At 65.7% G+C, this 16869-nt stretch overlaps 5 protein-coding genes across 5 annotated transcripts; 3 read left to right on the top strand and 2 right to left on the bottom strand.

Moving 5' to 3' along the window:
• Window positions 1-639: 639 nt before the first annotated feature.
• On the top strand, window positions 640-2241 carry PFL1_06442 (uncharacterized protein; the record flags this gene model as incomplete). The annotated part of the gene is made up of 1 exon (XM_007883983.1): window positions 640-2241. One exon carries the CDS (start codon window positions 640-642, stop codon window positions 2239-2241), a length of 1602 nt encoding a protein of 533 aa, XP_007882174.1.
• Window positions 2242-2839: 598 nt separating this feature from the next.
• On the bottom strand, window positions 2840-6410 carry PFL1_06441 (uncharacterized protein; the record flags this gene model as incomplete). Its single annotated transcript, XM_007883982.1, has 3 exons — window positions 2840-3136; window positions 3261-5692; window positions 5840-6410. The coding sequence occupies 3 exons, from the start codon at window positions 6408-6410 to the stop codon at window positions 2840-2842; spliced, it is 3300 nt and encodes a 1099-aa protein (XP_007882173.1).
• Window positions 6411-7479: 1069 nt separating this feature from the next.
• On the bottom strand, window positions 7480-10142 carry PFL1_06440 (uncharacterized protein; the record flags this gene model as incomplete). Its single annotated transcript, XM_007883981.1, has 3 exons — window positions 7480-7651; window positions 7770-7881; window positions 8003-10142. 3 exons carry the CDS (start codon window positions 10140-10142, stop codon window positions 7480-7482), a joined length of 2424 nt encoding a protein of 807 aa, XP_007882172.1.
• A 931-nt stretch (window positions 10143-11073) lies between these two features.
• On the top strand, window positions 11074-13229 carry PFL1_06439 (uncharacterized protein; the record flags this gene model as incomplete). The annotated part of the gene is made up of 4 exons (XM_007883980.1): window positions 11074-11104; window positions 11206-11291; window positions 11393-12914; window positions 13027-13229. 4 exons carry the CDS (start codon window positions 11074-11076, stop codon window positions 13227-13229), a joined length of 1842 nt encoding a protein of 613 aa, XP_007882171.1.
• A 1074-nt stretch (window positions 13230-14303) lies between these two features.
• PFL1_06438 (uncharacterized protein) lies at window positions 14304-16769 on the top strand (the record flags this gene model as incomplete). Its single annotated transcript, XM_007883979.1, has 3 exons — window positions 14304-14376; window positions 14475-16610; window positions 16726-16769. The coding sequence occupies 3 exons, from the start codon at window positions 14304-14306 to the stop codon at window positions 16767-16769; spliced, it is 2253 nt and encodes a 750-aa protein (XP_007882170.1).
• Window positions 16770-16869: the final 100 nt, after the last annotated feature.

The raw sequence follows: 16869 nt of genomic DNA, 5'->3' as shown, positions 1-16869 counted from the left end.
TCCGACAGAAGGCGTGGCAGCCAGGCGGGCTGGCAGGCCAGGCCAAAGAGAGAGAGGGGGGCCCGGGGCGGGGTTTCCTCGGCCTGCCTTTGTCTCGGCCTGCGACCCTTCGCTGCCTCTCCCTCTCCTCTCTCACGTCGCCCTCGCCCTCGCCATCGCATCGGCCTCTGTCCGGCATCGCCTGCCCGTCTGTCACCCCTGCTGGTCGCTGTCGCCTCTCATGTCGACGACGCCTTGATCAGCGCACCGAGCTTCCCTTTCGACCTTTCAGCCTCCTCTCATCGCCCTCCTCGGCGTCGCCTTCGCTTGCTTGCTCGTTGTTTGTCCTTGTCGGCCGCTCGCTCCTCTCACAAACACGCGACGTCTTGCCCCCGCCCAGATACCCGCCCTTCACCGCCACCGTCACCGCCGCCATCACCACCACCACCACTACCACCTCTCCACCTCTCCACCTCTCCACCTACCTTAGTACCGTACCCCCGTCCGCGACGGCTGGCTGCCATAGGAGCGCTCAGGTTCTTTCGTCTAGTTTCCCTTCAACCCCCTCACCTACGAGTTCCCGGGCGCGCTCGGCTCTTTTACCTTCACTTCGACATTGCTCTTCTTGCCACCGTCACCGCCGGCACCATACCTCCCACCATGAAGGCCACCATCTGTGGCGCCCTGCTTGCGCTCTCGACGCTCCCTCTGCTTCCCACCCCCGCCTCGGCATCCCGGACGCTCAAGATCAGCCACCAGCCCATCGAGGGCCTGGTCAACGAAGACGGCAGCATCATCCACTATGACTTCCTCAACCAGCGCTTCACCGAACAGGAGGCCTCCGAGATCGACTTCAGGCGTCGCAAGCGAGACCTCTCGGGTGCCGGCTCCAAGCGCTCCCAGCGAGAGTGCCGCGACACCAAGCAGCAGTCCGACAAGTCGGGCCGCCACCACAGCCTCATCGGCGGGGTCCTCGGCGGCGTGGGTGGCCTGGTCGGCGGCGTCCTCGGCGGTGTCGGACACGTCGTCGACGGCGTAAAGGACGGCCTCACCCACTACGTCGAAAACGGCTGGATGCACGACCACAAGTTTGGCATCGTCATCGCAAAGGCCGAAAACGAGGCGGCCGACAACGAGTTCCTCGTCGACGTCAGCTTCGGCACGCCCGGCCAGACGCTCCAGATGGTCCTCGACACGGGCAGCCCCGAGGCGTGGGTCTACAGCCCCGTCTGCTGCTACGGCAACAACCACTCGTCGTTTGACCCGGCCCAGTCGTTGACCTACCTCAACCGCACCGTCGTCGACGGCAAGGCCGTCCCCGCGCCTCCCGGCACCCCGGGCCAGGACTTTAACGTGGCCTACAGCAGCGGTTCGGCCACGCGCGGCTACGTCGGCCTCGACACCTTCGCCTTCGAGAAGGGCAAGTTCAGGGTCGATGGCCTGCCGCTCGCGCTCGCCACCAACCTCACCGGCAGCCGCCGCGGCCGCCAGATGGACGGCCTCATTGGGCTGGCCACGGGCAGCGGCACCCAGGTGCCCGGTGGCTGGACGACGGCATTTGAGGCCATGTCGCAGCGCGGCATGCTCGACGAGACCTACCTCACCGCCACGCTCGTCAAGTCGGACCGCAAGACGGGCCGCAACGGCGGCGGCCAGTACGTCTTTGGCGAGGTCGACAAGACGCTGCTCAAGGGCGACGTGACGTGGTCCAAGGTGCTCTCGGCCTTCTTCTGGGCGGGCTACGTGTCCAAGATCAACATCGACGGCCTCGTACTCGCCGAGGGGCAGGGCAACGCCACCAACCCGATCCGCTTCCTCGTCGACACGGGCTCGGCCACGATTTCGATGCCGCCGGTCATGGCCAAGGCCGCCAACGCCCAGATCTACGGCAGCTACAAGACCGACTCGAAGAAGGTGCAGCTGCCCTGGCTCGTGCCCTGCGACACCGGGCTGAAGAAGTACGAGGCCAAGCTGCCAAAGGGGCAGCGCAACAAGGCGCTCGAGATTACGTTTGGCACCGAGGCCTTTTCGCTGCCCATCGAGGACTACGTCTTTTTCCCGCAGTATCCCGTCCCCGCCTCCGAGGCGGGCGGGCGCGAAAACATGTGCTACAGCGCCATCCAGGAGGGCCTGTCGAGCTTCACGCTCCTCGGCCTCAGCTGGATCAAGAACCACGTCGTCGTCTTTGACCAGGGCGGACCGTCGCTCTCGGAGCGCCGCGTCGGCTTCGGAAAGCGAAGGGACGTCAAGTACGACGTCTAGCCGTCCAGGGCCGACTGACTGTCGTGATGCCGTTCTGCCAAGTTGGGCACCATTGCCGTATACCTCTGCCTCCCCCCCTCGCTCCCTCGCTCCCTCGCTCCCTCTTGTTCCTTGGGCCGCGTCATCGTCACCCTCGTCTTGTCTATACGCGCTCAACGTCACACTGTCCCCACTTTCGTCTTCACCCTACCCATACTCACCCTCGCCGTTCCCGTCTTTGTCACGCATGCTCAGCCCACACGCCCCCCGAAAGCCCTCCCCCCTCCCCTTGCCTCGGGGCCTTTTTTTGCATAGACACCTTTTTGGCTAGTCCTTTTTTGGCACAGGAGCCCGGCCGCTCACCCGCCCCCCGGTCTGGAGTGGGGGGAAAGAGAAGCCTGCCTGTGCCTGTTGCCCTCCAACTCGGTGCAACGCGACAAGACGCCGGCAAGAGAGACGTTTGCGCTCCCAAAGAAAATGAAAAAGAGGTCTGGGAAAAAGCAATTCGACGACATCCTCAACTCACATCACCTCTCTCGTCGCTTCCGCCTTTCACCGCGACGACGGCATCGACGACGAATCTACAACATCCCCTCGGCTCGACACACCTCTTGCTAACCTATCCGATCCTGGCGATGCCACCGGGCGGGGCGGCGGGCGGACCGTTGGGGACGACGGCCTCGCGCACGACGGGACCCTGCTGCGGCAGGCCGTTGGCGGCCGACGAGGCGTGGACCACCTCTTCGGGACGCACGTTTTCCGGCTCGCGGTGCGCCTTTTCCAGCAGCTGGTTGACGAGCGCCATCTGCCGCTGCACCGCCAGCCGGTCGGCGTAGAGCTGCCTCCGCCCCGCCTCGATGCTCCGCCGCTCCGACTCGAGCAGCGATTCAAATTCGTGGAACTGCGACAGCTTGAGCTGTTTATCGCCGGTGTAAGAGGAGAAGGAGGAGGAGGAGAAGGAGAGAGGAAGATCAGCGTCAGTCATGGGTGCTCTACCGGTCAAGCAAGAAGGGCAGGGAAAGAAGGCCCCGCGCACTCACCTCGAGCTTCCTCATCTGCGCCTCAATCACCTGTCCCACCAGGCGCTGGCACTCGCGCTCCTCGAAGCTGGCCAGCACGTGCGCCTTGGCAGCGGCGGCGCCCAGCGCCATGGCAGCCGCCCGCTCGACGGCGTTGCGCGGAATCGGTCCCTTGCTGCCGCCGTCGGCTGCAGGAGCCGCCTTGTCGCCGCTGTCCTTGTCTGCCTCGCCGGCGACGACGCTCTGTTCGCGTCCAGCCTCATCATCCTTGTCCTTGTCCTTGTCCCCCGTCGGCTGCGCCTCCTTATCCTTGTCGCCGTCGACGTCCATGGCGTCGCCCGCCTCGCTCGGCTTGTTCTTGTCCTTGTCGCCAGAGTCGGCGGCATCGGCACCTGACTCTTTTTCGCCCGAAGCAGCGGCACCGCCCTCCTTCTGCGCGCGCCGCCTCAGCCCTTCAGTCAGCTCGCCCAGCGCACTCTGCGCCGCGGCAGCCGCGATGGCCGGGTTGACGGCGCTGGCGAGGAAGGCGACGACGCTCATCACCGGGTTGTCGGCCTGGGCAAACGGCAGGATCGACTTGGCGCCGGCGTTCTTGTCGTTGCTCGGGTCGCGCAGCGCGTACTGCAGCGGTCCCATGTCCGCCTGGCTCGCACCCTCGAGGTAGCCGTCCTCGATGGGCAGCTGAATAAACTTGGTGATGCACTGCTCCCTCGAGCGAGTACCGACGTGGGCGGCGACGGCGGACCAGTCGTCGTCAAACATCTCGAGCCCCTCGAGCAGCAACAGCGTCTCGGCATCGGTCCAGTCGTCCTGGGCCCCCGAGGCGCCGCCCGCGGGTCCGCCGGCATGCTTGTAGACGGTGTCTTCCATCCTCACGAAGTCGCCCGAGTACATCGAGCTCGGGAAGCGGCCCTCTAGGTAGCACGACGAGCACAGCGCGAAGTCCTTGGCCTTGATGCTGTGGTAGCGGACGCGCGTGCAGTCGGTGCCGCATGTGTCGCAGCTGTAGCGCGGGCCAGCTCCAGCTCCGGCCTTGACGGCGGCGTCCGCCTGAGCCACGAGCGAATCGGCCTCGGCCAGATCGATCGGCTTGGAGCCCTTGAGCGTCGACTGGTATATGGTCTTGCGAAGCTCTAGGTTCATGTCGGGCTTGCCACCTGCGGCGGCGGCGGCGGCAGTGCCATCAGCGCCCGCAACGGCTGCTCCGTTAGCGCGGTCGGCGGCCTGAGGGGCAATGGGGAGGCGGGTGCCTGGGTGAAGGGGCTGAAGACCGCGAGGGGTGTCGACGAGCACGCGGAAGTGGCCGGTGAAGGGGGGTCCGAGGGTGGCGGGCCTCGTCTCGGGGTCGATCTGGTAGTTGATGAGCCCCCACTGCTCCAGGAACGCGTGGACGCGCATGATGGCGCATACATCGCCGGCCAGGTTCCTGCGGCAGGCGGTGAACGTGAGGTACTCGCTCGGGTTGAGGCGGTAGGTGTTGATCATAAAGTCGCGGTAGTCCTTGTAGATGCTGGGCGTCTTGCTGCGATTCTTGTTGTTAAAAAACTCGGGCAGCGAGCGCTTCTCAATGGCGTTGATCGTCGACATGTCGAACCAGGTCGAGTACGAGGGGATAATGACCTCCTGCGTCTGGGCGGCCAGGTACTTTCGCGCTATCGCCTCGGCCCGGTTCCTCTGCTCCTCGAGCGCCGCAGTGTCTGGGTGGGTCGCGCCGTCCTCCTGCACCTCTTCCTCGCCGTCAGGCTTGTCCTTGTCGGCCGCCTCGGCCATCGTGACGTCCGAGTCGTTGGCGGCGCGTACGGACGGCTGCTCGCCTTCGGTCCTCGTGGGTCCGGCCGTCTCGGCTGGGAGGTTGCCGAGCACACCGCCGGGCACGGGCTCGTTCTCATACTTCTTGCCCGGGATGGGCTGCGAACCAGAGAGATCGATCGGGATCGCGCCGATCGGCTTGGCCGGTACGAGCAGCTTGATGCGCTTGCCGCCGGATTCAGTCGAGCCAGCGACCGGCTCGTCGGTGACCTCGTCGGGTAGGCTTCGCTTCTTGCCCTTGGACGCCACGTCTGCCGACGGCTCGGCCGTGGCACCCTGGGTGACGGCATCCGCGTCCGCTGTGGGTGCCGTTGCCTGCTCCTCCTCCTCCTCTTCGTAGTCTTCCTCGTTCATCAGCTCGTTGAAGCGGACGCTGTCCTTGAGCCACTTGGTGCCGACCTTCCAGGCCGTTGTGCGGGCTTCTGGCTCCGGGTCCGGGTCGGCAAAGTCGGCGGCAGGCAGCCATGTGTCGTACGAGTCGGGCCGGTACCAGACATGGACGAGAGCGCGGCCTCCTCGCCTGGCCAGCGTCCTGAAGTACTCCTCGACAGGCGGTGCGCCCTCTGCTCGCGGCGACGACGGCGGCGTGGCCTCCGAAGCGAACAGGATGTGCGTGGCGGCCGAGGGGTCCGAGGTCCATTCACCTGTCGACGGGAAGCGGGGGAGGGGGAAGATCGGGCAAAAGAGCGTGGAGGCGATGGACAAAGCGCGTCAGCTTGGAGAAGTCTAGGAGCGGCAGGGTTGCGGATGGGCGCATCGCTCCGGCGTTGTCGGGCAAAGTCAACACCTACAGTCGAGCTGTGAAGCCATGGCCTGCAGCGATTCGAGCTCGGCCTCGGTGATGGACGCGTTGGCCGTGATCCTGGCCCTCTTGAGCAGACCCTTGCTCTTGAGCGCCTCTCGAACAGCGATGACGAGGTGGACGTTCTCGTGCTTGAGCGCTAGGTCGCCAAAGTTCCAGGTGGTCCTACCCTTGGACGCGAGGAATCGGAGCGACTCTTCGAGGATGAAGCGAGCGGGGCTCTGATCGGCGGGCAGAGCAGCCGTGTTCTGGAGCGATGCGGTGGGGACGAAGAGCATGGCGGGGATGCGCGGAGGGTGACGTGTGACGGGCGAGCTGCCGCTGGGGTCGGCGGGTCGGGGTACCGAGGCGCCGAGGACCTCTTCCTGGAACTTCTGGAGGTCATGGGAGAGGTGGGCGAGGTCTGTGGCGGTGAGGGAGCCGGTGCCGGATCTGGTTGGGACCGTGACGCCGGTGAGGGCGGTGGTGATGGGTTCGACGTAGGCCCTGAGTGCCTCGAGCGTGGGCTTGTCCGAGACAAGCTTTGGGTCGGGCAGGCCCGTGACGTTGAGCGTGGCCATGCCGAGCGTGATCAGGCGCGGGGGTGATGGTTATCTGGCGTGCTCTAATGTGGAAGTGAGCGACTTTTGGTGTGATGCGGCGTTCAGGAGACCTGGTCAACGAACGATGGATCGATCAACCGCGGATGGGCCAGTCGGTCGCCCGCAGTGACGGCGGCGGCGGCGACTACAGGGGGAGTTGCGGGCGGGGGAAGACGGATGTCGCGCGAACACTGCGCGTGGATAGCAAGTGGAAGCAGAGGGCGAGGTGAGTGCAGGGCTTTGATGATGATGAGTAGGGGCGGAAAAGGGGGTCGGAGGGTGGTGGTGGTGGTGGATGGTGGCCGGCGGATGTGGGCAGAAGATGGAAATCGGACAGCCGCGACGCGCCTCGGTGGTCTGCCCGGGTTGCCCTGGCCTGGCCTGGCCTGCCTTGGCCTGCCTTGGCCTGCCTTGGCCGCCTGGCTTTCTCGCCTGCGCTCGCCCGTCTGCCGCACGGCCAGGCTGCCTCGAGGCCCCACCGCGCCTCGCAGACGAACCCTGCCTGCTGGCTCGCCTGGCCTGGCCTCTCTCGCTCAGGCCCTTCCAGCCTTCCAGCCTGCCAGCCAGCCAGCCAGCCCGAGCCCCCCAAAACAGGCGGCGGGCCTTCGCTTTTCGACCTCTGTGCGCGACCTGCACCCGCGCCACCCTCCCTCCGCCGGGCCGGCAACACCCCAGCCATCATCCTCTCCATCGCTCCAGGCGGCCCCTGCGCGTTCATACACACACGCAGACGCAATCGAGGCGCAATAGTTGATTAGGCTGGATACAGAATCGAGCGCCATGGCAGACAAGTCCGGCGAGGTACAGCGAAGGCCAAAAAGAAAGGGAAGCCAATAGTGCAGGGGCGAGCCGCGAGGAGGCGACAAAGAGAAGAGGGGAGCCTGGCAGCGCCAAAACGACGACGCCCGGGCTGCGGGTATAGCTACTACTGTTCTCATCAAGCAAGGATCCGATGGCCATCGACGTATGCACAGTCGGCGACGGCGATCTGGCGGCAACGCCGGCAGATTGCCCGCGCCACTCGATCCCATCGCCGCTGCTGCCACCTCTAGAACCACCTCCTCGGCTTGAAGCCCAGCAGCTCCAGCAGGCTCTTGGCAATCGAGCCCACCACGTTCTCGGCACGCCGCACCGGTTTGCCCAGCAACGACACCTGCCACGCCTCCTTGCCATCGACCTGCACAGACACCCGCACCACGGGCTTGTACGGGTCGCGAGTGCTGCGCAATGCGAAAGGGGGGGCAAAGCGGCACCTCGGAAGTCAGCAAGGGCGTCCATGGCTAGCAAGCAAGCACGCAAAGAGGCAAGGCGAGGCGCGGCTCGTGGACGTCTACTCACTCGACCTCAAACTCGGACCACTTGTGGTTGCCGTCCGGAATGTACTTGTACAGCTTGTCCTCGCCCCACGCTCCCGCGCCGTGGTCCTCGGCCAGCGTGCGAATGGGCAGGTCTGCGGTCGATGTTCATTCGAGCGAGAGAAGGTGGTCAGTGATCCATGTCAGCCACGGTCTTGCGCGAAGCCCTTGATTGCGTCCTCGGCCGCCTATCTCCAGAGCAGCGGGCAGACTCACAGAACATGCTCAGTGGGCTGGTGCTGAACTCGGTGATCGTGTCGCGGATGCTGGTTGCCGCAAACTCGTGCCGGTCGCCGCTCAGCACGATGAGGTTGGGCACGTACTGCATCACGCTCGCCAGCTGGCCGCGCTCGCTCATGTACGCCGCCCAGCTGTCCTTCTGGCCGTCCCAGTCGAGCGGGCCGCCCCACAGCGTGTTAAACGGCACCGAGCTCACAACAAACTTGAACACCGACGTCGAGTTGACGGCGCCCAGCCAGCGCAGCAGGGCGTCCTTCTGCCTCTCGCCCAGCATCGTCTTGTCCTCGTCGTCGTCCTGCTGGTAATGGCTGCGGTGCTTGCGCGTGTCCATGACGAAGAAGGCCGCGCTGCCGCCGTAGCGGAACGTGTAGTAGTTTTCGCCCTCGTCGAGCGGGTCCGGGTTGGCCAGCCCGACGTACTCCTTCCACGCCGTGTTGGCGGGCGGGAACGACTCGAGCGTCGTGCCGTCGGCCGTCTTGCCGCTCCAGTTGTTGACCACCTCGTGGTCGTCGTAGATGCCAATCGTCGGCAGGTTCTCGTACACCCGGCGGAACGAGTCCGACGCGAACAGGTTGCGGTACAGCTTGCGGTACGCATCCTTGGTCGGCCCGCCGTAGTGGGGCACGTCGGCGTAGATCAGGTCGCCCAGCTGCAGCAGGAAGCGCAGCGACGGCTTGGCCTTGCCCTCGATCGCGCGCTTGTAGAGCAGGTCGAAGCCCGGGATGCGGTTGCGCTGGGCGATTCCGCCAGGCTCGGAGCCGATGCCGGCCAGCTTAAGCAGCCAGTTCCACGCCCAGAACTGAGCGGGGTGGTAGGGGAAGTCGGGCTTGACGCACGAGGTCGAGGCAAAGCTGAAGTGGTTGGGGTCGTCGACGGGGCTGGAGTCCTCATTGGGCATTTCGATGCCCATTTCGTCAGAGTCGCGGGCAACGGCAGCGTTGCGGGTCTGCAGGTACTGCGAGAGCCTCGGGTCGGGCCAGGTGGTGAACTGCTGCGCGCGCTCGGGGACGGGCGTGAAGGTGTTGTTGTGGACAAAGGCGAGCCTCCACTCGTACCTGGTCGAGGGCCAGAGGTTGTCGAGGACGGCCGTCGTGGTCCAGTCGGTCTCCTCGGTCAGGCGGAGCAGGGGCCCACGCTCCCAGCGTCGCGACAGGCCGGTCTCCTTTTCCAGTCCCGCCGCGGCGCCGTCCTGAAGGAACTGCCTCTCGCCCAGCTCCGGCAGTCTGCGCCAGATGACCCTGACGGGCTCAGGGCTGGCCTGGAGGCCGTCGCGCAGGATGCCAGAGAAGCCGAGCTCGTCCGACATGTCTTCCTGGAGGCCGTCAAAGGGCGGCAGCGGGTGCGGGTAGCGGACGTGGACCTTTGCGCTGGTGGGGCTGATTGCGCCGACGCGGGCAAACGAGAGGTTGTAGTCCCAGTGCGAGGGGAAGAGGTAGGGCGAGAAGAAGCTGTCGAGGAACATGGCGAGCGCGATGGTGTGGGCGAGCAGGATGTAGAAGTTGAGGCGGGGCGAGCGGGTCGAGACGCCAAAGACGAGGGCCTTGAGGATCTCGGGGATCGTGAGACGGCCCACCTTGCGGCGCGGACCTGCTGCCCTGGGCTTGCCGCCGGCGACGGCTGTGGCATCGCTGTCGCTGTCGCTGGCGCCCTTGAGAGCCTCGCTGCCCTCGGCGGCCACCTTTGCGTAGCTGGGAGCGCCCTTGCCCTTGCTGATTGAGGCGGGCTGAGACTGCTGGCCCTTTGCCGCGGGCGAAGGCGAGTTGGACACGGGCTCGCCTACCTTTTTGTCCTGCAGCTTGGGTTCAGAGGTCTCGATGCGCTCGGCGAGCTGCTTGAGGTGGGTCGAGGCGTCGGGGTCGGCGAGGTCGTGTTGCTCGAGGTACCTGCGGATGGCGGAGCGGAGGCGGTAGTCGCGGAGCAGCGACGTCAAGAGGTAGACAGTGTAGAGCGCCGGGATGACGGGGTGGGCGGCGCGGCTGGGGATCCAGCGGAGGAAGATGTAGACGGTGAGCTTGAAGAGGAGCGACGAGATGAGCTGGAGGAAGCCGGTGAACCCGCCGCCAGGCTTGACAAAGTCGGCGGGCTTGATGGCGTGCTCCACGGTGGGGTCCGCCATGGTCGGAGACGGTGGGTCGATGGTCGGTCACCCCTCGTGGGAGACGACGATGTACGGTGGCCGGTGTTGGAGATCCTGGCTGCTCAGAGATGCCTGCGACCGCGGCTGCGACTGCGACGCCAGAGGATGGTCCGGCCTGGCCTGTTTTGAGGGTGGGACGGAGTGAGGCCGAGAGCGACGCGATGATGGTGGTGGTCGGATGCAAACCGGCGCAACGAGGGCGAGCATCCACCACCTCCTTGCTTGCTTGCTCTCTGTGCATCCACCTGCAAAAAGCAATCAGCAAGGCGAGCCAAGCCAAGCCAAGCCAGGGCCAGGGCCAGGGCCAGGGCCAGGGCCAGGGCCAGGGCCAGGGCCCCGCAGGCCATCGTGTCGGCGGACGAGCGCGTCGCATTCGCATTTGTCACTTTTTCTTCTTCCTCGTCGGACGCAGAGGCAGGCTAGGCAGGCCTGGCTGCTGGGCAGGGGTGGGCCTCCGAAACAGAGGCCGGAAGGCACGCAGCCCCACGTCATGCCCCGGCCGGCCTGGCAGGCCCCCGCCCTCTCGAGCTCCACACACGCTCGCACCCACACACGCATGCAACGCACGCCGGCTCGCCCAAGCCCGACTTCGGCTCCGCACGCCAAGCCAGCCATCCAGTCGGCCAGTCGGTCGAGCCGGCCAAGCGCCCGAACAACCAACCAACACCTCGGGCCCAGCCGAAAAATTGGGAAGAAAGCCGTGCGGCCAGTCCGTGACTCGCTCCCGACTCGACGTCCCTCGACCTGACCCACCGACCACGAGCATCGATATACCTCCATCACAGCAAGGCGCACCGAAACTTAAAAAAGAGGCAGCAGGACGGCACCCTCTTTCACCCCCAGCAACAACAAGACAGCTTCAGCCCTCGTCCGATCCGACCGTCGTCCGGTCGAAACCAGCTCGCGAAGCATGCTCTACCTCCTCGACTACGGCGCCGGCAGTGAGTGAAGCGCAGCCAAGGTCCAGCTAAGCTGCAACCAGAGCATCTCTGACCTCTCCTGTGCTGATGCCTGCTTCGTCCCTCGCCCGACCGCCTCGCAGATGTTCGCAGCCTGGCCAACTCGATCAACAAGCTCGGCTTCGAGTTCAAGTGGGTCCAGCACCCCGATGACATTCAAAAGGCCGACGTGAGTACACCTTTCAGGCTCGCATCGTCGTCGGCATGGCACAGGATCGTCTCGCACACCGCACTGACCTCTGCTCCTCCCTCAACCTTGCACAACGCCAGAAACTCATCTTCCCGGGTGTAGGCGCCTTTGGCTCGGCCATGACATCGCTCCGCAACAACGGCTTCGCCGAGCCGCTCAAGCAGTACATCGCCTCTGGGAAGCCCTACATGGGCATCTGCGTCGGGATGCAGTGCCTCTTTGAGGGGTCCGCGGAGGACCCCAGCCAGCCTGGCCTCGGCGTCGTCCCCGGCGTCATTGGCAAGTTTTCGGCAAACGACAGCATGGGGCGCAAGTCCGTCCCGCAGATGGGCTGGAACACGGCCGAGGTCGTCAAGACGAGAAGCGACGGCGGCGATGAGGACGCCGTCAAGTACGGCTTCCCGCCGAGGGATGCCAAGGACAGCAGCCACTACTACTTTGTTCACTCGTTCCGCGCTGGCTTCGACGCCTCCAAGCACTCGGACTGGGCTCTCACCACGACCCAGTACGGCTCCGAGGTCTTTGTCTCGTCGGTTCAGAAGGGCAACGTGTTCGCCACCCAGTTCCACCCCGAGAAGAGCGGTCGCGCCGGTCTCGAGCTGCTGCGTGCCTGGCTTAGCCGTGACGGCACCCTGGCGCCCGCCAAGGAGAGGCTGCTGCTCAGCCCGGAGGACATCGCCCGCCCCGCCGCGCAGGACGGGCTCACCAAGCGCATCGTGGCCTGCCTCGACGTGCGCAGCAACGACGACGGGGACCTCGTCGTGACCAAGGGCGAGTCATACGACGTGCGCGAGAAGGAGGAGCCGCAGCAGGACAACGCCGCGTCTTCGTCAGCACCACAGGGTGGCAAGCGACAGGTCCGCAACCTCGGCAAGCCGGTCGACTTGGCGTTGCGCTACTATCTCGAGGGAGCCGACGAGATCACCTTCCTCAACATCACCTCTTTCCGGTCCTGCGCGCTGCAGGACCAGCCCATGCTCAGCCTGCTCGAGCTGGCGGCGTCCAAGATCTTTGTGCCGCTCACCATCGGCGGAGGAATCAAGGACTCGGTCGATCCGGACGGCACGCCGCGTCCGGCCAAGGAGGTGGCCGACGCCTACTTCCGCGCCGGCGCCGACAAGGTGTCGATCGGCAGCGAGGCCGTCTACGCGGTCGAGGAGCTCTACCAGAGGGCCAAGGAGAACGGACAGGGCGACGAGGCGAACCCGCTCAACTTCAAGGATGCCTGCCTAACGGGCAAGACGGGGATCGAGACCATCTCCAAGGGCTACGGCGCCCAGGCGGTCGTGGTTTCGTTTGATCCGCGACGGGTCTACCTGCAGGATGGAGAGGAGGTCCCCGAGGCCCACCGGACCTGCCTGGTCGAGGGCGTGAAGGGAAGCGAGGACGAGGGCAAGCGATGGTGGTACCGGTGCACGGTCAAGGGCGGTCGCGAGGACCGCGACGTCGACGTGGTGCAGCTGGCAAGAGGCGTGCAGAGGCTGGGAGCGGGCGAGGTGCTGCTCAACTCGATCGACCGGGACGGCTCCAACAAGGGCTTCGACCGCCAGCTCGTTGAGCTCATCAGGCGTAGCGTCGACATCCCCGTCATCGCAAGCTCCGGTGAGTATTGCACAGGACCCGCAGCAGCCTAGCTTCGACCGACGCCGACCAGTGTTAGCTGATCGTCCCCCCCAAATTCTCACTCTTCCTCTGTGGCCGCCTTTTGCGACAGGTGCGGGGACGGCCCAGCACTTTTCGGACGTCTTTACGCCGCTCGAGGGCGAGACGAGCAGCGTCGAGGCAGCCCTGGCCGCGGGCATCTTCCACCGCAAGGAGTGCACCATCCAGGAGGTCAAGGACCACCTGCTCAGCAAGGGATTCAAGATCCGCAGCGAGGCCGTCGGCGAGGGGGCGGGCGCCATCTCGACCCAGTAGGAGATACCCTTGCCCTTGCCCTTGCCCTGCCTTCTCGTCGCTTCCTTGTGTTTCTGCTCTGTATCAGCGACGGGTCCGAGCAATAGAGAGACTGCCGGCAAGCTGCCTGTGTGAGGGCGGCGTCTGTCGAGAGGTCCCGATACCACCGATGCCCGCCGTCTGAAGCGACAACAATGGAGCAGCCCAGTCTATGCGGAGCCGTGTCTGTCTATTTGAGCTTTGATCCGTCGTAGCGGGCATGGCAAGCGGGCACGACCTGATGCGTGCTAGAAGCAGGGCGCTGTTGTGAGCTCGCCTGCCTGTCCTTCGGACGAGGTCAACTAGCGGCAGGGGGGAGGAGGGGCGCCACGTCGGCGAGGGGCGAGAGCGTGAAATCATCGGATCCCCGCCCGCCGTTCGGCCGTCCGTCCGTCTGTCCGTCACCAGGGTCCTCCTCCCTCCGGCGGCGTCTGGCTGTCTGCCCCTCGGGATCACCTGTTGGACAGACAAGACTGGCTTCCACCTCGATCTCCATCACTACAGCCCACATCGACCCAATCATCGACCAAGCGGCAGGCAGGTCGTGCTACATTCCCCGCCCCGACACACGGGCGCAGCCCTCTATCGGCCTCATCGCCCGCCTATCCACCCCTTTCGCCCGACCACCCGGCAGCCTGCCAAGCAAGTGCACGACCTGCTTACTAGGAGCTGGTTTCGGCTCACCCGCGTCGCTCCTTTTGCCGTCGACAAGGTGGCCACCTGCGCATCGGGGCTGTTCCGAAGATTGTTATCAAGCTCGCGGTCGCTTTCCGAAAGAGGGACGCACTGCAGCCACGCCAAGAAGCTTTTGGTTCGAGGGACTGCTTGCCCCGGAGCACGATGCCGTCTCGTAGGCTGCCGCAAGCTGCTCCCCGCCCTCTGTCGTCAACCTCGCCAGCCTCATCGCTACGCCCTCGGCATCGCCGCTCTATTCCAACGCACGACCGCAGCCCACGGTGGCAGCGGAGGCAGTTCGCCTGATTCCTAGCCTCCTGCTCCTGCTGCTCCTGCCGCTCCCGCTGTTCCGACGACTACTCTCTGCTCTCCGCCGCCAACATGAGCCAGTCGCCCACCAAGCACCTCTTCTTTGCCCCCCACCAAACGGCTTCCCGGCCTCTCCGACCGCTTCGTCTTCATCTTCGTCTGCCGACTCGAGCGCCGCAGCGTTGCGCTCCTCTCCCACAAAGGGCTTCACCACCTCGCTCGCCGACTTTGCCCTTCCCGTAGCCGGCCAGCACGGTTCCAGCAATGCGCTGCACGGCGCACCCTCTGCCTCACCCATATCGATACCCTTCCAGTCGCCCAACAAGAAGCAGCAGCACCAGCACCAGCACAACCCCCTCGTATCGCCCTCGAAGCTCTCATCCCACTTTAGCGCCGGCGCAGGCCAGAGCGACGCTCCCGACAACATCGGGCTCGGCTTCTCCTCGACCGCCGACATATCCGCCGACACCAATCCCAATCGCACCTCTGCAGCTTCGCCCACGCTTTCCAGTAGCAGCGCCTGGGCCCCATCATCTACCTTCCTCCGCAGGTCAGCCGCGACTGTAGCCGCAGCCGCAAACGGCGGGCCTTTGAGCGAGGCCCATAAGCAGATTTCGGGGCAAGCGACTGCAGACACCTCACCCAGCACAGCGACAGCGAAAAAGGGCACCTCATCGTCATCGGCATCCTCGTCCGCACGGCTGCGCCGCGGCAGCATGTTGGGGCGCGAGATCACACCTTTTGAGCTCGACGAGGATGAAGAGCAGTCGATGGACGGCCAAAGCGGCGGGCAAGGCCAATCTGGAGGCCCGCCGACTGTCGAAAGGCAGATCGGCTTCGAGCCGCTACGCGCGCACAACGCCAGCGCGACGCCCGACGCTTCTTGCTCGTCACAGGCTCCGAACGTTCAAATGACTGCAGGACCTGCTGCACCCGGTGCCCCGGCCGAGGATCAGGACGAAGACGTGGACATGGACGAGGATGGTTCCGACTTCATGGGGCCACCTCAACATCCACCCACCACGCCGCCACCACCGCAGCCGGGGAACCTCGCCCGCTTCAGCTCGTCTGAGTCTGGCGCTGACAACGCCGGTGGAACGCGCACAGGCTCCGATTCGCCAGGAGTGGCACAGCCGAGCCCCGGAGGCACTTCCACCGGCCCTAGCTTTGGCAACCGGTCACGATCCGGGTCTAACGTTGCTCGAAACAGCCTGGCCGGGTCCCTCGTGACAAAGCGGGCCGTCAACCGCCGCGGCAACCTCATGCCAAAGGACCGGGGCGTGCTGCGCGTGGCCGCCACGCTGCAGGACGAAAAGAAGCCCGAGGACAGCGAGATCGCATCTGAAGCCAAGCTCCAGAAGAAGCTGGGAGGCGACCCGTCGTTGCCGAGGACACCGCGATTAGGGGGGCTGGGCGCAGGCAAGATGCGGTCTCCCTTCCAGGGCGCGCGCGGTTTCGCCGGCTGTGCGGGCAACGGCACCGTCGGCTTCGCATCCGTTGGCCGCGGCGGCAAATGGGGATGGGACGACGATGACTACGACTCGCTCGACATGGACGGCATCGGCGACGACGGCAGCGAGTCCAGTAGCGAAGAGGACATGGCCGCGGCACAAGCGCAGCAGGCCAACGGGGCAGGTAGCGATGATGAAACGGCGATGCGCGACGAAGACGATGTCGCAGAGGATGCGGCGCCACAGGTATCGACCATCCCAGGCAGCGCTCCGGCCACCGAGGGCTCGTCATCGTTGCCCAAACAACGCAAAGGATCGCTCTGGATGGGCTTCCGCGAGTCACGAGCCCATCACCACCGCGCCAGCCCCAGCACGGACCGCCTCTTCCGCGCTCGCACGCCCGGCCACACACTGCCGGTCGAGATGGAGACGTCGCCCAAGGCCTCGCTCATGGCGACCTCGCACTCGCCGGGACCGTGGACACGCACCTCGAAGCGCAAGATGATGGGCGGCGAGGATCGATACGAGCCGTACGCCAACAGCGCGTACAAGCGGCGGGCCGTTTCGCCCATGACGCTGCTTAACACGTCCAGTCTCGGCGTCGGTGGAGCTAGCCTGACGTCGCCGTCGCTGCTGGCGGCGCAGCACTTCCAGCATCAGCACCAGCAGCAGCAGCAGCAGCAGCAGCAGCAGCAGCAGCAGCAGCAGCAGCAGCAGGGCGGCAGCAACGGCTCGTCGGCCATGCCGACGCCAATCTCCATGCCCTCGCCGACGCACACGTTCACTGCCTCGGCATCGCCTGCGGCGCCCTATGGCGCCTACTTTTCCGGCAGCCATTACCGGCCGAGCCAGCTCGGGTCGAGAGCCACGACGCCAGGAGGCTCGGGTGCCACGGCCTCGGCTGCCGCCGCTGCCATGACCTCGGTGCGTGCGAGCCGGTCGCGGGCTGCGTCGCCCTCGGTCATCTCTCGACCCGCCACGCCCGTCTCTCGCGCCGTGACGGCATCGGGCATCCTGCACAACTACACCAACGCAATCCTCAGCACCAGCGCCGGGGCGAGTTCCAACGCGGCAACGCAGCCGCTAGCCTCGCCCAGCCTGCTCTCGACGTCGCTGGGCTCAGCCCTCGGCGGCGGCGGCGGCGGTCTCAGCGGTCTCAGCGCCGCTTCCGGCGCGACGGGCAATGC

This window comes from Pseudozyma flocculosa (genome assembly GCF_000417875.1).
Source record: "Pseudozyma flocculosa PF-1 unplaced genomic scaffold scaffold00026, whole genome shotgun sequence".
Taxonomy (NCBI): domain Eukaryota; kingdom Fungi; phylum Basidiomycota; class Ustilaginomycetes; order Ustilaginales; family Ustilaginaceae; genus Pseudozyma; species Pseudozyma flocculosa.
Note: the sequence above shows the minus strand (reverse complement) of the source record. Positions and strands in the feature narration are given on the sequence as shown.